This window comes from Notothenia rossii (genome assembly GCF_949606895.1).
Source record: "Notothenia rossii genome assembly, chromosome: 3".
Classification (NCBI taxonomy): Eukaryota; Metazoa; Chordata; class Actinopteri; order Perciformes; family Nototheniidae; genus Notothenia; species Notothenia rossii.
This window is the reverse complement of record NC_136901.1, coordinates 65,626,776-65,650,970: the sequence shown is the minus strand read 5'-3', so window position 1 is coordinate 65,650,970 and position 24,195 is coordinate 65,626,776. Positions and strand designations below refer to the sequence as shown.

Genomic DNA, 24,195 nt, shown 5'->3' with positions numbered 1-24,195 from the left:
TTAAAAGACTTTGTATAAAGTTTCCTATTTGTATACATATTGATTCAGTAGGAAGTTATATTCTGTGGTTTATAGATAATCTTTTTACTGGTGATAGATCCATATTAGCGACTATACTCCTGCAAATGTAAATAGCTAAGAGGCTAAACTTGGCTCTTGCTGTGATGCCTTCCAAAATAAAATTCTGTCCTGAAGTTAAAGTTTTACGATTTTAACAAAGAAAATACACAAACAATAAACAAGCCAGCTCACCCTCTGTGTCATAATAAAATACAAATGATGTACAAATAATGATGATAATAATATAAATAATAAAGTTAGGCTAAATAAGCATATTGGCTCCTACATAAATATTTACTGTTTTTGCTTTTTTTAATTCCTATTTTATTGTATTTTAAATTAACGTGCAATGCCTTGAAGACATGCTGGTGCGAAAAAACAACAATCCAATTTGGGATCAATAAATTAAATCTAATCCAAGTAAATATTGCAGATGTGTGGAAGTTGACTGTGCCACCACCAGATGGCAATGTTGTAACAGCACATTGTGTTTTACTTCCATTGGCTGTACTCTAAAAACCCAGCTCTTTATTGCCTTACCTCTTCTTTTTTTCAGACTTTGTGACTTGGAAACTTAATTTCTTTTAATGTCTCCTTCAGTGGAGGATGCTGGAGGGAATCTTTTCCATGACCGCTTGATTTATACACAGTAAAACTCAATGAAATGCCATCATTTTCAAATATTAGATGACTGGGAATCTAACAATGTGATTTTATGTTGTAGATTAGCAGTCTTTTTAACACCTTTCATGATCTCTCTTTTTGTCTTTTGTTGCAGGTTGGTCGTTGGGAGAACACGGTGAATGGGCCAAATATTCCAATTTTGACGTGGCGACGCGAGTCCCCCTTATGTTCTACGTTCCTGGGGTCACCTCACACCGTAACTGGCGTGGAGAGTCTACCTTTCCTTATATTGACTCATTCAACCAATCAAAGCACAGCTTTAACAGTAAGACTAATATTTCTTTATATATTTGGTCTTAGTTCCTTTAAAAAAACTTGTATTAATATGCCGACTTGACTTAAATTAAGGCTTTGATACACTTGGAGCTCTCCCTAAAGTGTTTCGACAGGGATCCACTTTGATATTTCCCCCGGACAGTTTCTGCTTCAAGTGCAAATGCACTGATGATGAAACTTAAGAGCAGGGCGCCTGGTGAATCTTTGACCATATCTTTACTTTCATTTTCCGTCAGTGCTTTTTAAGACATTCACTAATTGGCTGACCTCTCTCTCTTCCAGATGACAAAGTGATTAAGAACATGGTGGAGCTGGTGGATATTTTCCCGACCGTCTCCTACCTGGCCGGCCTCAGAGCTCCGGAACCCTGTCCTGATGTTTCCTTCCAGGTATGGAGCGATGGAAAGGAAGGGATGTGTTTATTTAGTTTAGTATTTTTAAAATCCCCAAATTACCCCCCCCCCCCTTGCCTGAAACTTCCATAACATAGTGACATCACTATTAACTAGAACTCATCACATATTATATGATAGGTTAAGGCAGGCCTATTCAACTGGCGGCCCGCGGGCCAGATGTGGCCCAGAACCAACTCCCGAGTGGCCCAGCCTCCCGTAGCCAAATTCCTACACTAGTACAGACCATGAACGCAACACTCCGCATTGCATAGAAACCACCAAACCACAACGCAGCACGTTTTTTGAAAGTGCATCTAGTGGTGCTAGTAACGGTGGTCCTATGATAGCAACTCTAAAACATATCTCTCTCAACTCTGAAGCGTAAACAGAGACAAAACGGTCATTGATCTTGTGGAGCAGATCCAAGTCAAGCTGGACCTTTTCGCGACCGACTTGAGCACGGGTCGGATGCTGCATTTTCCGACGCTCCCCAAACACATCACATCTCCGGCACAAATCACGGATGGGATGACAGATTTCATTGTGAGGTTGAAAGAGAACTTTGCCGATCGATTGGATGGACTTGCTCTGCCCACAGAGGTGATGGGCTTTGCCAGAGACCCCTTCACTGTTGCCATAGAGGGGGACATATCAACCAGAGCAAAGGAAGTGGTCCCCTGCATCGACAAGGGGAAATATACACTGGAACTTATTTACATGCAGCGCACTAACGGGCCAGCGAAGCTTTGGAGTGATGTCAACAAACAGCAGTTCCCTAACGTTCAGAAAGTAGCGATCTGTGTGCTCAGTATGTTTGGATCAACATACACATGTGAATCAAGCTTTTCACACATGAACTCAATCAAAAGTAGCACTCGCTGCTCCCTGACTGACAGCACTCTTCACCAATGTCTTAGGATTGCATTGACATCCTATGAGCCAAAAATCACTGCTCTTGTTCAAAACAAAAAATGTCCCTTCCCCCATTGAGAAAGTCAGCGATGACAAATCACAAATGAGGTGATAGTAAGCACCTAGTTTACTATAGTAGACGTGTAGTGTAGTATTCATTCATATAGTTACCCGTGTCCCTTGTTATGGGTTTGTGCACTGAAGGGTAACTTGACAGTTCTTTCTGTATTCATTTAAATGCACTTTGTAATGTGACCAAAACGTATGATTTTTTTTTTTGTTATTACTTGAAAGTGAAAAAATAGTATTGCTTTGTGTTGCATTGGAGCTCTTTAGCTGTTTTTTTTGTATGTGAGGACATTTATTAAGACTGCTATTATTTTATTCAGTAAATGCACTTTTTGATGTGCCTAGTTCAAAAAACATAACCTGAATATTTGACTTCTAAAGCAAACAAATGTAATGCTCCAACTGTGCACTTTTTTTTCAGATTCTGTTAAATTAATGCTAATTTGTTGTGTTTTTATGCACTTTTTGACCTACCTTTGTTAGATGAACAATGAATAAAAATTGCATGTTTTTCATCGCAGTAATATGTGTTGGTTTAAAATGTGTCACTACCCGCTTTTTACAGGGCGCTGAATGTCTGTCCCAGCTAAATTTTGTAGTTATAAAATCTGGCCCAACTGAATGTGTAGTTGAATAGCCCTGGGTTAAGGGGTCGGACGGGAAGAGGCATTGCTGAGGCTCATCTTGGGCACTGCCGAGGTGTCCTTGAGCAAAGCGCCAAACCCCCAACTTCTCCCTGCACCCGAACACCGGCCGCCTGTTTGGTCTGACACCTCTCCATAACAAAATGCACAAGTCAGTTACACACTGACACGTAACACATGTTTGTATGTGTATACACCTGTATACTAGGTGTATAGGCCCTGTGCATATGTGAGTGTTGTAATGTGTATAATAACAGAAGGAACGGAGTTTCCCTCTTGACGATATCTTGGATGCCTCAACCCTAAACAAAGAATCCAACCTGGAGAAAAGTCTAAAGTCCTTGCCCAGACATGATTCAGTGCAAAGTGTTTTGAATGGAAAGACTTAGTAAGAATGCATGTGTTTGGGAAGTAGTGAGCATTGGATGATTTGACAAGTTGTATGAGTCATATTAAGGGGAAAGTTCACCTTTTTAAATATTCTTAAAAAATGTTTCAAAAATAAAGCTCTATGTAATTTATTCTTTGTAACCTTGGCAGAGCTTGTTTTTCTGTTATCAACCTTTTTTGTTGTCTATTTGAATCAGTGTCATTTCCTGTTCACCTTTCACTAACAGACCTTCAGGTACCTTTCTACAGATGGTTCAATGGCCTTGTATTAACACTGCCAAACAGATTGAATGTAGAGAAGTAAAACACACCTGATGTGAAAGTGATCTAACGGCCTCTGTCTTTCATTCCCTCTCCTCTTGGGTCTGTTTTTCTTGCTTTCAGGAAGAGTTGTGTACAGAAGGAGACAACCTGGCCTACACCTTCCGACGCCCAGAGAGAGGAGAGAACGAGGAGGCGGTGTCGTTCAGCCAGTACCCCCGACCCGCCGACACCCCGCAGGTACCACACTGGAGTGTTTAGAAAAGCAAATTTAAATAGCCTTCACGAGCCGTATAAAGGTTAAATCATTATTATTTTCCATCGTTCAGAAAGCAGGTGCGTTCTGTAAATGAATGTCACACGGTTACTTTTTAATGAAAGGATTTTGTAGATGCATTTAAAATGAGTGAAGGTCATGAGAGCTGTGTTGAACAAACGTGGTTTGGCTCTCTGACCCGCTGCATTGTGCTGTCGCTCGTACGGAGCCGCCAGCAGGTTCTCTGGATGAACGGGTCCAGAGGAGAGAGCTGCACCTGCTGCAGGTTCAACTCTGTACGGAGCCGCCTGGCAGCCGCACAGCAGCTCAGCCACGGGGCGCAGGATGAGTTGGCAAAAGCTATAAATGAGCACTGCAGAAAGAAGGGCCGTACCCAAAGTATTTTTTATTGAGTTTTTTTTAATGAGACTTCAAATGTCCTAAAAAAATGTTTTTAAATATCATCAAACTAACTTCTATATTTAAAGGTCCCATGTCATGCTTTTCCGGTTATTACCCATCCCCATGTAGCGAGTAAAACTCTAACACAGAAAAGACCTGATCCCAGAACGCCTGGTTGGAGATTTCTCTTTTTCCATTTGTTTCTTCAGGGAACCGCATGACGTCATGCGGTTCCCGGAACCAAAATGGACCAATCAGCGGAGCACCTTACACACCAGGATCCCTTGGCTAACTAACAGGGAGTCCCTATTGACTTGCATAGAGCTCCCTGAATGCTGGTAATAGACGAGTTGGGATGGCGGAGAAATGCTCTCCTCAGACCCATTCTCTCAGCGTTATAAACCTGTTTCTTACTCAATATCAAGCCACACTTATTGTTTTTACTTCGGCTGTGAGTGTGTGTGTACTCAGGATGAGTTTCGCGCTGTCTCGCTGTATCGCCGACCCGGAAACCACACCAGTAAGCCAGCTCACTGAGCAGCGAGTATCGCAACGTCCCGGCCAATCAGAGCACACTGGGCTCACAGGGAGGGGGGGGGCAGGAGCTCCAACAAGCCATTTAGGACGGAGTGAATACAGAGATGCTGTATGAGAAACCAATGTGAGTTTGGAACATTGAACAATATAAATCTATTTTAGTAGACCTCAACAATGGAATTATGATCAGTAGAAATGGCCATGTCATGGGACCTTTAATAGAATTATCTGTGAGAGGCTCAACATCAATAAATATGGAATGAAAAAGAATAGTTTTTCCGAAAGGTGTGAATCCTTTTTTTTGGTTCTTTTTTTATTTTGTATCCATATTTTTCGTATGAATCTTTCATTTCAATTCATTATTTTAATTACTTTTGGGTCCTTTTTGAACATTGTTTTTATTTATAAATATTTTTTTTCTTAATGTAAAAAACCCCCGCATATTTTTGCCTGTATGTAAAAAAAAAAAAAAAAAAAAAGAGGAAAAAAAACAAAGGACATTTGTATCGAGACAATAAATGAAAATAAATCCTATGCAGCCACCACAGAAATCTGAATCTACAAATGGTTTAATGCTAATAATATTAGTGTGGCCTAATCTTCTGTTACTCTGCATAAATACTGGGTGTAAACAACAAATAAATGTGAAATTTGAATGTCAACGATTTGAATGAAGCTTCAAAAAAGCCTGTACAGCCCTCGCCAAATTTTCTGTTGCATTTTTAAATGCTTTTATGTTTCCTTGTTGTTCTTTTAGGAGAACTCTGACCTCCCTGACCTCAAAGACATAAAGATCATGGGCTACTCTCTGCGCACCTGGGACTACAGATACACTCTGTGGTTGGGCTTCAACCCCAACACGTTCCAGGTGGGTGTCCTGCCCAGCATGAGGCTCGCCTCTCACCAATGGCTCTATCCTCTCTGTGTCAACGTTTCAGGTTCGGGCTGGGGAGTTGTTTGGGTGACGGATCTATCCATCTTGTCAGGCACAATAAACTGGAGACGTTTCCCACAACCGGAAGGACTGTAGTTCAGAGCCAGAATTGTTTTCAAATGTTTCCCAATGAGAACAATGAGTTCTATCAAATGCAGCCTCTTTGTGAATTAGAGTTGAACATTTTAAACCCTCAGCACACCACCATTTTTGTGCATCTGCTTTGTGCGCTACAGGTTTAAAATGTTCAACTTTTCAAAAAATATTTGATGACAAAAGCCTGTTTTGGTTGAAACTATCAGAACACAGATTAAAAAGGCAGATTTGTTGGAGCAGATTAGCCGGGCAGACACTACTTTTGCTGTCGGTGAGTGGTTGTACTTTTATCTCCATAAGCAGATCATTTTTCTCAGACGACTGAGACGTAATAGTCTTTTTTAATAACTTCTCATTTATTTTTTTACAGGTTGAGATGACCAAGAAAATAATAAGCACCAAAAATTACTTCAATTAGACAGTACCAGTTAATGGGAGTATTTTAAAGGATATATGAAGAAAAATATAAACGTCATAAGCAACAGTTAATGAACTGGTTGTAGCACAACAAAACAACAAGCTAGGTGGACACAAAGCCTAACGGATTATATTTGTCTTACCCCCCCGCCGTCTCTCCACCCAGGTGAATGTCTCAGACGTCCACGCTGGAGAGCTGTACATGTTGGCGAGCGACCCCGGTCAGGATAACAACGTCTACAGCGACTGTGACCACAGTGTGATGATGACGAAGATGACCAGACTGCCTCCTGTAAGTTTCTACTCCTTTTGAAACTGAATGGAACTATTTACAAACATTTGTTCAGTCATTTACATCCTTGTGTTCCGACTCGTGTCTAGACCGTGAGTCTGCAGATGAGGATGAAGCTGCAGCTCCTCTACCTCTCAGCAGGGAGGAAGAGGAAGGCGTGATGACGAGAATAAAACAACAGATGGATGAATGGAGATGAGCACAAAGGGAAGATGGATGGATGAAAAACATCTAGAAAGGGAGATGAGTTATATATTCATCTTTAATTAAGGCAGACTTGATTTCATGTTATTTGGTAGCAGTATTAATCTCTCAGGTTGAATTCTTCAGGCTGATGTTCCTTACTAAGAACTCGTGTGTTTCTACATCCATATGTTCACAGACACTTCCTCTTCCTGCTGCTAAACACAACTTCCTGTGTCTTTATTCCTGGGCCTCTTCACACCTGCCACTGACGTCTGTACTATCTCAATGAGTCAATTGTGAGAAGGAAGTGTCATTATAGTTTTGCATGACTCAATTAGCAATTAGATGTCTGATTATCTACAGCAAATACACTTTTTAAATTTCTTATTTTTAAGATGAGCACATTTGCTTTTCATTAAAGATTTGGATGAAAAGCTCTCTGTATGCTAAATATAAAGCTAGCTAGCAGGGATTTAGCTTAGCATAAAGACTGGAATCAGGGTGAAACCACTAGCCCGTTCAGCTACTGTAATTTATTGACGCATTATATGTAGCAAGCAATGTAAAAATGACATGTTTTGGAAATAATGGCACTAAAAGCAACTATACCAAGTTGCTTTTGTTGATTAAAATGTTGCTTACTGTTGGGCTTTAGCTTCCAGTCTTTATGCTAAGCTAAGCTAATTGGCATCTGGCTAATGTTAAGCGTACAGACATGAGAGTAGTCTAGATTTTTCCAATGTAAATCAAATATTAGGTTTCCAAACATCTTTAACCATTCCTTTAATATACCTAAAACGTACGTCTAAACCAGGGAATCTTTTTTTCTCTAACAACTTTACCGAAGTATGAATTGACGGACACATCTGATTGGCTATGAGATGATTACATCTAATTTACAAGCTGTTTTTCGTCTTTCATCTAAAGTAATATTGAGGAAACCTAAAGAATGATCCCCTTTTTTGATTAACAGCGACACCATTTTCTCTTCTCTCTATTGATCTCATCTTCCTCGGGTGTCATCTCCTCACTTTGAAGTGCAACAGCTAAAAAGGACTCGCTGGTTCTTGTACCGTGTTGTTAAACTATATGACATTTCTATTTGCACTTGCAGCTATTTGCCTCCCTCCTTGTAAACAGTCAGTTCAGATCAATTTGTGGAGCCAAAATGAAGTGAGTAAAAGCCACCCGTAATAATTCAATGCAAATGAAACGGACTGGAGCTACGTTTTACTGCCGTTCCAACGCATGAGCAGTTTTGCACTGTGGCAATTTCAGTATGAAGCAATTTCAGCTTGAATTTCAGGTCCAACAATGAATTGAGGGGATTCGATCTGTCCATTTTTATTGTAGGCTGCACCGGCTACATGGTAATGGGATGCAGAGGAGTCATCAGTGTGCTTCTAACATATGTCGGGCACTTCACATGGAATCTCTCTGGCTGGTTCTGTGTTTCTCCCCCTGTTGACTTCATTGCAATTGTTACATACTGTACATAGTTTTTGTTTCCGTTGCTGTACCTCCTGTGCCTGTAACAATGGTTAGAACAGTTCTGCCCTGTCCTGCACATACAGATAAATACTAACAATGGAAAAATGAGCTCGGTTTGGTTGCATCAGAGCAGCTCCGAGCCTGAGCTCCAGCTTTCTGAAGGGAAAATAAAGTGAATGCTGCAGAAATAATTTAAATCTCAAGCTTGGCAAGGACACATTGTTAATATATTTATGCCTGATTTGATTAGTTTGTTAAAGAAATAAAAAATATTTTTTACAGCAAAAGTTTGCCTCTTTTTTTGCTAACTTATGATCCTCCAGTGTGTTTGTGTATGTATCCCTGTGTTTGTCCTGCAGAAACCAAGCAGCCTTTACACACACACACACACACACACACACACACACACACACACACACTCCTGTTGTGATGCATTTGTGCTCTCCCACAGCAGGCGTGTAAAGGGAGGGAGCTCCTCAGGGACCTCTCCAGTCTATTCAGTGTTTTCTCTCCACCTCCCTCTGTCAATTCTCTCGGAGACGGAGCAGAGAACGCTTTGCTCTCTGGCTCTGGAGAAATTTGGACCAAACTGATTTTTTTTTCTAATTTGCGTTTGGTTCCACCGAGTAAATCTGTCTGGGCAACACAAACGGTTAAAAGCCTTGTAATTGCATTTTGAAATATAGTATAAATTCAGTCTCATGCCTTTTGATTTTTTTACCGTTTTCAATTTCTGGGCAATCAAGCAGAACATGTGTGGGACTCGGCTTGAAGTGAAGTCTGAAAATGAAAAGTCAAAAATATCGATACCATGCAGGGAAACGCTTCACATCTCTCCCCTGCCAATTTCTCCTCTCGTAATAATTTCTATTCTTTCATTCCATTTGGCTCGCCTCCTTCACACACAATTTTTTTCCACAAGGGATGCATTTCGTTTTGATGATTTGTATAATGTTGATTGGATCACTGTATTAAAAATAACGTAGCTGTAAGACTGGCCAAAGTTGAATGTAGTTGCTTTTTTTGGCCACTTGGGGACAGCAGAAACGAGCTGTGAACGCAACAAAGACATATTGCCTTTGAAAGTATCCCATGAAGTTATTTAACACAAGAACACCACCGGCGTTCAGTGCTATGGAGAGATGTTTCATTTATTATTCCACGTTTTGACAAATACCGCCAGGAAGAGCACTGGATTTTTAAGCAAATGTCTCTGCCTGTCACGTGACAGCAAACACTTTTCCCCATAGACTTATACTGAGTAATGTTTTAGGTAAATCAGTGTTTTTTAAACGATTGAAGTCCTAAAATGGGGGGGGGGGAAAGCACTTTAATAGTACAAATAAGTTTCACTCCATGTATGGAGCCGCTGGGAGTCATATCGAAAGAAAAACTTCATTAGCTTTGTGCACAACTGAACATCTTTAATAGGGGAAACTGCCCCGAAACTGTATCCAGTGATACGTAGGCTATACATAAATGACGCTAACACTAATGCAAAATCCAAGTATTCTTAACTCCAATACCCACTCTCCTTTTAGCTCCACAGCACCTCCTGAGGGAAATATCTGATTCTTCAGCTGTTCAATTATCCACCATGTTCCCTAGCTAGTTGCTAGATAAAGCTTTTTCAGCCTCAGTTGCAGATGCAGCTGTAAGAGCTTTTATCTAGTCTGCCTGTATTCATGTTGGCCCATATTTCTGCCCCGGTGATTTTATCAAATCAATATTTATTGTCACAAGCAGTGATCTCTGACCACGTTCAAATTGTAATGGCAATTACATTAATGTTTACCTGCTGTTTCCTCTCCTTCTGCTCCTCCGCTGCTGCCCTCTCTTTTTCTCACTCTCTCTCACCTGCAGTCCTTCCCTCCAATCCACTCTGTCTTTGTCTCACTCTCATCGCCTATCATTATGTTTCATACACTAGTAATCCCATTACAGCTATAGGCTCATATTCTGGCAGGTCACGCTGCCTTTCTGTTAACGTTTCCGACATACACAATTACATTAGGGAGAGGGAGAGTGTAAAAAACGCTTTGCTCAGCTGCATCATGACTAGGGTTCGTCTCAAGGGTGTGTGTGCGTGAATCCAGGAATAGTAAACAAACTGTAGAATACTCTGCCTCCCAAGGACTTGAAGAAGTGGTTTCAGAGTATTTCTCAGAGGAGCGGTTATTCACCAGAGATTCTCTCCATCGGCCAAATTAATTCTGTAGACTCGGCTGTCTCATTCTTTTGAGGCTTCTAAGCAGCTTACAGTCTTTTATCTGGCCAGTTGTACATCATAAAAAGAGACATTGTAGGGAAATAATAATATGCCATAGCTGGAATTAAGTTTGGTATATACAGTAGCTATGCTCCAATATGTTCACCAGCAGGTCTTTCACTGTGTCTATGTTGTTTGTTGCTGAGCAAATAGAAATACTATAGTGGGTTTAGCAGACATTTTACAATGAAACCTGCTGCATGCTGTGGTTCAAATTAACATTCTTATTTATGGCGTTTGGTAAGCTATCATAATTCCCAGCATAGCATGGGTCTAATCAGTCTAATAACTGAAACACGCTGAGTGTGTTTGTGCACCATTGGGTGCATAAGAGAAGTCGACGTCACTCACTGGTTTGTGGAAGAGCGTTTTGAAGCCTTGAGTTTGGATTGTCGCTTTTGTCATGCATCTTTGTTTTTTTGGGACCAGAAATAACTGTATTTGGGAAAGAGCTGAAGTGAGGCCTTTATATACACGGTCTACAGGCCTGGCCACTGGCATAGAACACGCTTATTCACTATTTAACACTAGCACTGCTTATAAAGGTGCATCAGTAATTAACATGAACTGGGCTAATCATTTTGGATAAAGATAAACAGTCTTAAAGGTTACACGTTACTTTTTCATGTCTCTTATTAATATGTGTCCCCTCTTTTCTTTATTTTTAGGAGATTCTGAAAGTTTCAGGAACAAAAATTCCCTCTATTTTTGTCCTGATCCATTTATATAAAAACCTGTTTCAAGATGAGCTGATCAGATTTTGGCTACTTTATGAGGTCACAATGTTTTTTGGGTTGTGAAATCATTAGCCAATAAGCAACCATGGTAACCTTATCACCTTCTCCTAGAGCACCATTGTGCTGTTTAAACCAACCACTTCACAGAGGGGCGTGGCCAGCAGCAGCTCATTAGCATTTAAAGCTACAGACACAGAATAAGCATAACCTTGAACATCACACTGTATTAAAGTAGACTTGACACTAGCGATTGAGTCCTTGAACTCAATCCGAAAATGTTTACTGCAGAAATAAATCAGGTGAGAACTTTTATACAATTTGACTTCTTACAACCAGTGCAGTCTCAATCTCCTGGCCACTAAACATAATCCAGACACTTTTAACCAATGCACTATCTCAAGCTACACTTGTCTGACACTTTTTTGACCCCGGACAATAGAAACCTGTTGATACATCACCTTTAATTGATTTCCTGTCATTTAGTCCTCTTCAGTAAGCCAATATGTCTGATCAGTGTAAACATGCCTGCTCTGCTCCACGGTCTCTGCTGTCTCATAATGTAGACATCTGTGGTGTATCTCCAGAGCACTTGGAGCATCGATGAAGCAGCCAATTAGAAGTCAGACAAGATGTGATATGTTGGCTGCCAATGTGAAACCAGTTTAATCAGAAGTTATTCAATTAGAGGTGACAAGCTCTTCCCTTGTTAGCGCCTTCCGGAGCTGTGAACGGCAGAGCTGAAGAGGAAGCCCTGTTAGAATAAATCATTTGTGCGGGGGTAAGCATGGCTGCTTCTTCTGGGCTTTACCCTACGAGTTGCTTGTAAATGTGAAAGGTTGTTTGTCTATCTGTCCCAGTGACCGCTGGGATTGGCACTACCCTTCAAAGGATTAGCTAATGGATGATGGACTTTTAAAACGTGACAAAGAATGAGCAGCACCCCATTAGAATTGCCACTCTGCACAGTGAGACCAAGGGAATACATTTTCTGATTGGGTTTCTTTTAATGAAGCTAAATGGCTGTAATCAGCGTCACTGGTGAGAACAACCTGTGGAGTTAAAAATGTTGTGAAATTACATTAAATTAATATAATGAATTTACTATCAATTAAAACAATTGCAGGCTACTGTGAGAGAATGAGATCAACAGGGTCGTTACAAAATTGTAAAGTAGAGTATGTCAATGCTATGAGATAAGTTAATTTAAAGAATGGCAGAAAAAGCCCTTTAAAAAAAGTCATAAAAATATTTGACATATATTTGTATTAAACAGTTAAAAAGTACAAGTCATGGTGTAGTATGCGAGAACACTTCATAGTATAGTACGCCATACTATATCATAATATAGTATTTCATAAAAATAATAAAAAAACAACTAATTATAGTATGTCGAAAATAACAGAAAAAACGTTACTTTATACTTTATAACTCGTATAAAACGTATAGATAATAGAAATAATAAAATATAACTTGGTAATGGATCATTTGCTTACTATCTTTAAAAGTGTGTCATGGTGTTGCTGCTCACACATCCCAACACCGGTCCTCATAGAGTCAATAACAGTGAGGTTCATGCTCCAGTAGCTGTTTTTCTACCCAGCTGTCCAAACACATCTTTAAATAGAATACATCCAGAGAGTTTTATCTGAGCTGTAGATGAATGTAGAGACGAGCAATCACTGCTCACTTCCAGCAACTTCAATAGTGATGCTGAAGGATCTTCATCGACAGTTTGTGTTCTACTGCAGGTCACATTTCCCATCAGGGTTAATGGGTACTTATTGCTGCAATATGTGTGTGTGCATTTATTTTGGTCTACTGTGTGTGTGTGTGTGCGTGTGTGTGTGTGTGATGCCAAGCCATATCTCTGAGAGCTTATTTGACTGCATGGTTACCTATAGCAATTAAAGCTATAAATCTAAGCAGTCACTGTGTTGGCTGTACACCAAGGACACACACACACACACACACACACACACACACACACACACACACACACACACACACACACACACACTAATGTCTCAGGGTGTGCAAATAGGCTTTACACCTCCTCACTCATTTAGGGAAATACTTAATTAGACAGGATTTATGTCACCCAGAAAATTCCCACTTTAATTTGGACTTTAACACGACTCACCCCCCCTTGTCTTTATTCCTCTCATTTCTCCGACACACTCTGAAGTCCATCCAGCCAACTAACCCCCCCCCCCCCCCCCCCCCCCCCCTCCTCTAGAGACACTCGGCCTTCTTCTCCTTCTTCCCTCTTGAATTTTAATGTGCGGCTATATTCAATGAATTAATCATGCATGGTGAAGTGGGCTAATAGTTGCTGTGATGTAGAAATAAGAGTCCATTAGTGCTAATAAGAGGACTGGCCTGGCTCTTATAATGTAATACATCAAGGCCACTCAGAGGCTTGTTTATGAAAGAATCTTGTTGAGTGCGAAATCGAAGAGATTTCATTCATTAAGACAATTCTGTGTTATAGGAAGAGTGCTGTTGGGGTGTTCGTGTTAACTCTGGATAATTATTTCTGCTTTCTCTCATTAACAAATACATCTAAAAGCAATGTTTTGCGTCGTCTTCTTGTGAATTTGAAAACATGAGTTGCTTGAAAAACCTTATTATGAGAGTGAATATATATAAGATACACATATTAATATAATATTGCATCTTAATGGAAATAAACAGGGACAAGACAATAGGGTATCAGTTTTTTTAATTAATAAATTATATCACAATGACATTTCCAGTTTATAGCCGATGTTTAGAAATCTTTTTTGCATTACAAATTTGATTTAGATTGTAAATAAGGTATTATCATAATACATATGTCGTCATTTGACTACATTTCCAAAGCAGAAACGGAAGGTTAAACATTTCTTTTGTTGACATTATAAACAGATATCTATTTGTATTACTCTATAATTTAAAAAATACTGTCAAAAGCCTTACAAAATTATCTATTTTCGCCATGTTTTTATGAATTAAATTTGATATAAATCAATGAAACTGTAGAGTTTGTTGTAGGTTAGTGCAACAGAAGAGGAGATTTCTGGCTCAGAGAATGAGAAAAAATACTTTAAAAATATGTTCATAATTCCATACATTTTACAAGTAACTGCAGATGAATAGGTTAAATATTGAATCTAAAAGATATCCTCAGAAAACGTGAGAAAGCGTAACTTCCTTTTTTTCTGAAATGTTTCTACATCTAGCTTTTCGGTGAATTTAGGGAATATCTACATTCACAAACAGAAAACCTGTTCTGTATTCTTTCCATTAAAAGAGAACCTGATTCAAGAAAAAATAACTAAAACTTGACACAACATCAATAATACCACGAGAGCAGCAGGACCACTGGTTCAAACAGATTTTAATCCATATTTTAGAGACATTAAATATTTAAAAACAATGGAACTGCATCACAACTTCTGATCATAACATAGAACAACTTCATTATAAAAAGAACCATATAAAAGGCCAAAAGATAGCACTGAATAAACCAAAGAAAACAGCTGAAGTTGTGCAAAACATTTAAAATACAATGTGATTCATGTTGGATGGATGTGTTCTCAGATGCTGTTCTGTAGAAACATGAACAACGTTGCACAGTTTGACTTTAAACACACACATTTAAAAATTGGGATGCCCAACACTTGCCATGTGGCATTTTAAAATAAAAAAAATGCCACATACATTTTGATTCTGTTGTATACTTTCAATAAGCAAAGTACATTAGTTTAGGTTTATGATTAAGGCTTCCATTTGTTTGGAGAAATACATGCCCCAACCTCTGAGGGTGGGGAAGTGCTTGGTTTAGAAACAGCTACATTTTGCACATTTGAAGGTTAGTCTGAATAAAACTCTAAAGAGATGTTGAGTTCACTGACATGGGCTGGGCCGTTCTGAATACCATCTAAGCAATCCTTAGCAGAAGTAAACATGGCTGCAACTTGGATATTCTGAGAATTAGAGAAGTTTGATACCACGGTCATGACTGGACGCTTAATATGAAGCTACGTAACCCCTTTGTAAGGCATGGTAATACAACACCACCTTTAAGCACATTTACCACCATGTCGACGCAGTTTAGGCTTTACATGTCATCTAATAGTTGCAGTTTTAAACGTGGTAAAGTTGGGAATTCAACAGAAACAAAACTGCTTGGTTAGATGTTTGATTGATTTTTATGTTGCTGTCTAATATTACAGCGACATAAAAATTCTATGCAAAACGCAAAATTACTTACGTGCAGTTTTATTCATATCATACACCAATGGGTGATACCTGGCTGAGCAGGAGCTAGCAGCTGGTTAGCTTAGCTTACCCTAAAGAGTGGAAGCAGAGGACATGTTCTGTAATTTACTGAGAGTTAGCGTCTTTGACTTCTCAAATGTAGTCTTATTTAGTAAATTAATTAAATAAACTAGATATAAGGCGTTGATTAGTTCGCTTTAGAGGTGCTACACATATTTATTTAACTTCCGACATAGCGGTTTTCCTGTTTCCAGTCTTTATGCTAAGCTAATCGCTTCCTGGTTTTGGGTCTGCACATAACACATAGACATGATAGTGGTATCGATTTTCTTTCTCAACTATCTGAAATAATATGTAAAAGAATAATTTTTTTCTAATTTAAGAATCCTCCATGACATTGACGTTGATTTAACTTAAACTCAAACAGGCCTAAACATGATTAGCATGTTAGCCTATTGTCGAATTATTGTCTTCCTCCTGTGACCCCAACATATGATTTGTTTTTGGATAAATACAGAAATGTATATTTTAAATACTTGAGTGTTGCATGACTATAACGTATCAAATGGAAAAATTAAACAATAAAAAAGCTGCTCTCTGGTAGATTACAGGAGTTTGAGAAGAAAAACAATCCTTATCCTTATTAATACTGCGAGTTCAGTTACTGTATGGAGCAGTTTCTAAGCAATCAGAGTGTATCTGTGATTTTCTGAAATGCAAACAAATATTAGAAACACTCATCACTACTGGAGAGATTATCAATGTTTCATCAGCTTGTACCCATCTGTTGTCAAAAAATAAATCATTCTGTTCAGCGCTCTATTGTAATCACACCAACAGTGACGTTGATTCTGTCACTGCTGCTTCTGATAAACAACTTGACAACTGTGACAATGTAACAGGAGCTAATGAGATATTAAATAAGATGTCAGCAGAATAAAAGGCCATGCTGAGTGTCTCAGATTATAGCGACATACTGACATTGCATAAAGTCCACAATTATCATTTGACATGTAGCATAGTGGGATGAAACCCATGATGTCATCAATGCAATGTTTTTGACGTTTTACAGCATATTATTGTATAAGTATATTGTATCGCTGCGTTTTATTCAAATAAGGACCATTGTGTGATATGAACAAGAACCATATAGCAACATCACTGTTTCACCATAAAATAAAACAACATCGAACATCATTGAATTGGACTGAGCAACACTGTAGATCAGTGACTGAGGTCAGGCTCTTTGTGGGGTTTATTGGTTGGCTGTTGTAGAAGTTCATTGGCTTATTGGGACACTGCTAATTTGGCTTCATGACCTCAAATCATTTTACAAAAGGCATTTAGTTAAACAACAGGGAACGGGGTTTCAGGCTTTCAGATGAAGAACAATGGGTCCATTTTAAAGGAAGCGTTTCGGGAGTTTTGGGAAATACGCTTCATCACTTTTAGCGCTAAGAGTAACCACTCAAATGTCTGTTTGCTAAATATGAAGCTACATGTGGATAAGCAGCTAGTTAGCCTAGCTAACCACAAAGATGCCCCAAAATAAAAATAATTGTTACGTTTTGGGACGATTTATGTGTTCAGAAAGACCAAAGAAAAAGCAATTTTTTCAATGCATACAAAAACCGTATTTTTGGCACATTGCAATAACTTGATCTTTTCAAAATGTAGACAAATCGTACAAAAATAAACGTTCTAATTATTCCAAATCCGTATATCATCCAGTTCTAGAACAAACTAGATATGAGGAGTTATAAGCGAGCTTAGAAGTGCTAGTATTATCAGTAGATTTTGTTATCATAGGACAAAACCAAGCTAGCCGTTTCCCCTTTGTTCCAGTCTTTATGCTAAGCTAGTTAGCTGCTAGCTTTAGGTTTCATATTTAGCAAGCAGACATGTGAGTGGTATCTATCTTCTCCCTACCTTTTTGAAAGAAGCGTAGTTCCTAAAATGTCAAACTTTTCCTGTTAAGTGGCTCGATTGTTATTCCTTCCAGCATACTGTTAGCTGTAGCGTTGTGCATCTTAAAGCGGCTCTGTGTTTCCATGTGATGTAGTAGAACATTCACACTGTAAGTGACTATGCGACAAGAAATACATTGACTGTTTTTTTTTTCCTTTTTCCAAATGGACACAAGTAGTTCTTGGTCTGAAGCTATCGTTTATTGCATGCGATGGTTTACATTTTTCAGGCATTTCAGACAAACCCATACTTGCTCAAATCTTTGAGAAAAAAACCTCCAGCAACGAATGCAAATTTAACACATTTTTCTTAAAGCCAAACCCTGGTGTCGTCATAAACGCCAGTAAAAAGCTTGTGGAAACATTTGATTTTACGAAAAACAATCTCATATTTATACCAATATGGTATGGAAAATCATTTAGATTAATTCTTTGTTCTTAAATAAATAGAGCAATTCCCACCAGGACACAAATAGAGGCACTTGAGTTTCTTTTCTTTTTGACAAAGTGAAAAATTACTTTTCACATCTGCATTGTCTTCCATACACATTCAGCGATGGTCAAATGATCCAAAACTTAAAAACTCATGCTCCATGTGCTGCATTTACAGAAACCATGATAATCCAGATTTGTATCTTGATAACACAAACAAAATAGGCTCTCTTTTTGTTTTTACGTGCCACAAAGGGTTACACATCTGGTTATGTTGGGTGCTTTGTAAATACAGCCATAGCCTGTGCATGGACACACACAGACACACACTCTCCCTCACACACACATATATATAGATACTCTATTTTCTTGTTTTCCTGCTTCATTCATTCACATGTAATCATCCACAGGACACTAAAAATGAAAAGAACACTGTTCCTCAGGAGTCTGTACATTATGTTACACATACATCAGTACCAGTCATAATAATGGTTTACATAGACAATCAGCTGTACACATATACACACTAACAACACAGCACGACATAAGTTGGGAATGGACTACAAGATCCCATTAAAAGCTGCACACATGTTTTGCGATCAGAGCAGAAAAGTGTGACAGGTGGGCGGCGGCTTGGTTAGAAATCTTGTAGTTCAATCCCCCCGTTAAGTGTTTGACACCTTAGTGGGTGGGCCACTCTGGGAAGTAGAACTGACTGGGTTTTACACATTTCCATAACCAGTGAGAGAAGAACCCGACAGATGCTTTTATTTGGTGGAAGTAAAACATCAATAGTGGGACGAGTATATTCTATTCTGCTGTTGAACAATCCTCATTGTAGCTATATGTAGCTTAATGTCAGATTCATGATTGTTTGGTTCATCTGAGATCTTAGAGCTCTTACTGAAACAAACCCCTGATCTCATTTGAGTCACTTTATGGCAGCTGGACAAACTGGTTCCTGTCGAAGAGTCTTTTTTGCAGAAGAAGGTTCTCATTGGAGAGAAATTACCCGGAAGTATCTAATTGGCAGCCATGATAGGAGCTCTTCGGATTGTCTAGATCAGGGGTTTTCAAAGTGTGGGAAGGTGAGCCTCCCCTCAGAGAACATAAGAACAGCCGCGCCCCCCCTCCCAATTTTTATTGCTATTATTATTATAATTATTGTTGTTGCTATAATGCAGGGGTATTCAATTGCATTTCAAAGACGTCCAGTAAGAGAACATGTAATGTAATGTAAAATGTAATTAAATGCATTTGAAATTACGGTTTCTCTCTTCTTGTCTCGTCTCTGTGTTTGAATCTATCGTGTTGACTCACTGACTGCACCAATTTGATTGGCTGAGTAGCGTCACCTCCTTAAAACATTAAACAATAACTTTTTAAAACCTTTTTATCTTTATGTTTTAAACTTTTAAAAAAAAACATTTTTAACATTTTCAACATGGTGGATAAATCCTTATATGCTCCCGGCAACACACTGAACGTCAACTTTGCCTCCTTATTACACTCGCCCCTACTTTAGTGGGAACAATGAGTCTGCCTTTGATGCACACAGGCGGATGATGCGGGGATGCAATGTAGACAGGAATAAACGCAGATCATCCTCCGACCGGTACTTGCTTTGTTTTGATCAAAGTCAAAGTGAAATCAGGTAGGTGGAGGGGCGAACTGGGACTAAAAATCAGCCCTGGAATCTCACCCAGCCCAGCCCACACAAATTGGTAGAGCACGTGCTAGTGAACTGTCAACGGGCGTGGGGGGGGGAGGGGCGCCTCACATTTTGAAAACCTCTGGTCTAGATGATAGGAAAGGAGCTTCCATGCTTCCCTAATAATCTCCTTTAGTTTAGCATACACTGGATCATCCTTTACGAAAGGAATTTCCTTGCGATCACTAAATTTTTGTTGACGGCGGTTCACAGAAACAATCCATCGTTTACAACTGATGTCGTAACTTGCAAAAGTGCTTATGTTTCCAACTTTTAACACAATTTTAAACCATACGAGAAATTATGAGCATTACGCTAATTAGGGTTTACTGAGCTAAGTGCCGTTTCTTAAGGGATATTTACTAGCTTTGTCAGAAATACGTGAGAATAAAAAAGCAAGAGTGTTTCTGTATTTAGCTTATGTATTACTGTAGCTAAATATCTGTAATCATGCAAATATGCTTTCTCTTTGAAATGCCAGTCAAAAGTGGCCCTTCTTTGGTCTTTCGCAAATAGTTTCCTGTGATTCCCCAACGCATGTTTACGCCATTTGAATTCGCAAAAGAAAACGCAATATATACTTTATAATAAAAGGCATCTTATTAAAGTAAATACATTCATTGTTTCCAGCCATAAACACTACTAAAAATGTAGTTTGATTGGATGAAAATATCATGTAGTATAACTTCAAAAATGTATCTTTGTGACCAGATACTGTGTTTTTAGTTTATTTCTCAGCGGAAGATTAACTTCTGACTGAAACTGAACTACTTCAGCCTCCATCAATTCAACTCCAGTAAATGTAGCTGAGCCTCTTTTCCTTCTCCAGCACGTTCCTTATCTGATGGATTGGACCGGTACTCCACTTGGATCGATATCAGCCTGAGGCTTTTAATTCTAGTATCAACAACTGAGGCGTTTCTGGGCCGCTGATGGAGCTGTTCAGCTCCTTCCTCTTCTCCAGACTCCAGAATCTCATCAGCCACATCTTTTATAAAACATTTATTTTTTTAACTTGCCTCTGTGCTTTTTATTTCTAGTCAGGGGCCTGTATTGTCCCTTTAGGGCGTTAGGCTTCCTGCACTGATACACAGTTGCTTTAAAAAGCAGAATCAGCCAAATGTTTAATGTGCTAATTTGTGTTCTGTGATTCACAGTCTAAATTCCCAAACTTAATTACTGTTCAGTCTCTAATTGCAGGTGAATTTCAGCCCAATTAATCCACCCAGTGTATGCTGGTACATTACTGTGGGTGGTGCCGGGTCATTTGAGGGATCCCGGTGGGAACTGAAGCATCGTCATGACTCTCATCTCACTTATTATCCCAGTTCTAGCCCAGAGGCCCGTTTCGCTCTTTTTTTTCTTCTTTTTTACATGTTGGCTGGGGTCCAGTTCTTACAGCAGGTGGGCCTCTGAACGGAGCCAGTGGAGCCCCTGCCGGATGTATCGGACCAGCTCCGTCATGCTGCTCTGCTGACTCAGCGGCTCCATCGCAGAGTCCAGCTCCTGGAAGAACTCTACAAGAGAGAGAGAGAGAGAGAGAGAGAGAGAGAGAGAGAGAGAGAGAGAGAGAGAGAGAGAGAGAGAGAGAGAGTTACTGAGGGCTGCTGTCTGCTGCTGATGCTCGGGCTGAAATGAAACTCTACAGTTGGGTGTTTCTTTCGTCGTCAGGGTATTTGAGCTTAAAGGTAGGTCAGTGATTTATTCAAAGCTAATGACACGTCTGTATTTTGTTCAACAGAACGCCAACAAATGAGAAGTATGAGTATTTTTATAATGAAAAACCTAAATACATTTAGTAATCTCTAGCTTAATGTGGTGGCTCAGGCAACATTAAACTCATTTATATTGTTAAAATGCTAGTTATCTTAACACAGTGTTGTTTGGTTTACTTAATGGCTCAGCCAGCATGATGGTTAGCTTGATATGCTATTAGCATAGCATGCATTTAGCTTAGCTTAAAGTGGTAGCCGAGATTCGTTGTTGTTTGGTTGATGTTATCATCTGGTTGTTCGTTTAGATACGATTAGCTGATGGATTTCTAGCCATTGTCCCGACGGCCTATCATTCTCGATAGTCCAAAAAATGACCTGTTGGACTTTACAGCCCACTTGTCCGACAGTACGCCAAAACAGAATTAATAACACATTATAATGCAGAATGATGTCATCAGATGTTCCCTGCTGCTGTTTGTCCTACTATGATGAACACATGACCAGCCTGACTCTGTCTCTGATTGGCCTATTTTAAACTTTTACCGTCATCTCCTCATGACTAAACTCAACCATGAAATTAATTGAGTACCAGCCAATCAGAAGCAGAGTAGTACGGGTAATTTCCTTATTTTCCTTTTCACTCCTTTTCGTAGTTATGGGCTTGGGATAAAGGAACTTTTAGTCCAAGAAGACATTATTCTGAACTTTAGGGTTTTGGAATGATTTGCCACATGAACATCCTGAACAACAGGGCATCCACCAGCTAACAACATGTCAAGCTGAATAGCATTTTGCAATCACTGGACCAATCAACAGCAAAACAATCATCCTCCTCTACAACGTGAAGCTAACTATCATACTGACAACATTTCAAGCTAACTATCGTGCTGCCTCGGCCACCAATAATAAAACCAAACCTCAAACAATGCATCATTCAACTTACAACAAACGTTCAAACACTTGTAATCATTATTAATTTAGGTTTTCCTGAAGGACCGAATTAAACTATAGATTTAAAGTTTGGAGATTTGGAATAATGGGCCTTCTCGAGCCGATGATGCAAGCTGGTCTTGTTGACAAATGTGAATATAAGTGGTGATTGTGTGGGTGCAGGTAGAGAGGAGAGCTGGTTCTTTGGCACTGGAACAGTCTTTAGCCTTCTCAGTGTCGACAGCCCAGCTCAACCAAACCCCCCCCGCTATTGAGAGCGTGCCCACCTGCTCACCCTGCACTCTTACACATTAATCTGGAAACTGTGTTTATTTTCTTTGGGTAAACAGGTCAAGGGAAACCATTCAGGATAAGCTTCTCACACCAGAGGGATCAAGGTCAAGTATCTTCTGAAGATGAGGGAAGGATTCAAGGATGCTTTAAAGGTGCAGTAGGTCAATGAATACTGTGGAAAATACAACTAATATTTGTAAGGCTAGTAAGGCTGCAAAAGCAAGGACTACTACTTATAAATATAAGGAAAACGCTCCCATAAATAAGCAATCTTCCTGCCTTCAGAATGATTTATTTGACAGTGTTCATTAGTAACAGTTCTGTCTATCATGACGGATTATACACACACTTTTAAAGAGGTTTAATCCTTTACTTTGGGATATGAATCCCCTGTCAAATATCCAGTTTTTAAAAGCTTTAATGCCGGCTGTAGGGTGAATTTTACTGCAGAATAGACCTCAGTTAAGTACAGTAACTGTAAAAAAAAGCATTTGTCCTACCTTGGCTGTCAGAGGCCAGCCTGTCTGCTGTCTCCCAGTGTTCGTAGCTCCGCAGGATGTTGTTGGTGATGTTAACGTGACTGGCAGCCATGTGGTGGATCCGTTGGGGGATAGCCACACTTCCTGAGGAGCCTGGGGCCCCTCCAGACCCTCCACCTACGCTGCTGGCTGGGGAGGGGCTGAGAGAGAGGGGAGAGGGAGTCCCATTCACCCTGGAACATACAGAGAGGCATTAATCCCAGTTACACCAGGAGAATTTAACAGGGAGCACCTGTGAGCTGGAGGGCTTTTTAAGATACCTGATAACATACAAAGAGCAAAGTGTGCACTCAGTTGGTACATATCAGACTCACTGGCGTCAGGGATGTGAATACGGTCTTTATTAGTATTCTATTTTTAAAGATACGACTGATAAAAAGTGCTTGACTGCAGTTGAAGGCACAAAACAAGCCTTTTTTTCTTTTAGAGTAGATAAGGGTAAGAAAGTAAAAGGTGACATAACATTAATTCTCCTCAGGCAAGAGGAATATGGAAAGTAAAAGATGCCAAAGGGATAAGAAGAACCATGTTTATGGCAGGAAGTAACACTTTTAATAAGAATGTGGTGTTAAAGCTGCACTTATTGATTTCCGTGGGGGAGTAGTGGAAAAAGTGGTTCTCAGCCCTGACACGTTATCACCTAATAAACTTGTTCGTAAACATCCAGCCGACAGAGAGAAACATTAGCCTTCTTTTAGACTCATGTTTGTAGCCATTATTAGTTAAATATGAGTGACTACATTTCTCCACTGTTGCATGCTAGGCAGTAAGTGTACAGTGGGTTTTATAAGCTGTTCTACAGCTGCGACTTGAAACAATGTTTATGAGAGCGCTGAGACTGAACAAAGACAATGAGCTTAAAGGTCCCATGTCATGCTTTTCCGGTTATCACCCGTCCCCTTGTGTGTTATGTAGCTTTTTCTGCATGTAAACTGTCTGCAGAGTCACAAACCCTCAAAGTGCACCCTGTAGCGAGTAAAACTCTAACAAAGAAAAGACATGTCTATGCTGCCCCAGAACGCCTCGTTGGAGATTT

At 39.5% G+C, this 24,195-nt stretch overlaps 2 protein-coding genes across 3 annotated transcripts in view; one reads left to right on the top strand and one right to left on the bottom strand.

Moving 5' to 3' along the window:
• The window catches only part of ids (iduronate 2-sulfatase), a 19,845-nt gene extending 11,256 nt beyond the window's left edge, over positions 1-8,589 (top strand). Inside the window, exons 6-11 of the mRNA XM_079671278.1 lie at positions 832-1,009; positions 1,303-1,409; positions 3,815-3,931; positions 5,644-5,754; positions 6,500-6,625; positions 6,715-8,589. Of these exons, the coding sequence (XP_079527404.1) occupies positions 832-1,009; positions 1,303-1,409; positions 3,815-3,931; positions 5,644-5,754; positions 6,500-6,625; positions 6,715-6,786 (711 nt within the window). The 3' untranslated portion in view covers positions 6,787-8,589. The remainder of the gene's footprint in view (positions 1-831; positions 1,010-1,302; positions 1,410-3,814; positions 3,932-5,643; positions 5,755-6,499; positions 6,626-6,714) is intronic.
• Positions 8,590-14,669: 6,080 nt separating this feature from the next.
• The window catches only part of aff2 (AF4/FMR2 family, member 2), a 202,161-nt gene continuing 192,635 nt past the window's right edge, over positions 14,670-24,195 (bottom strand). For both annotated transcript variants that reach the window (XM_079672330.1, XM_079672331.1), the window contains exons 25-26: positions 23,121-23,332; positions 14,670-21,198 (exon numbers count right to left, since the gene is read on the bottom strand). In XM_079672330.1, coding sequence (XP_079528456.1) covers positions 21,077-21,198; positions 23,121-23,332 — 334 coding nt within the window. In that variant the 3' untranslated portion in view covers positions 14,670-21,076. The remainder of the gene's footprint in view (positions 21,199-23,120; positions 23,333-24,195) is intronic.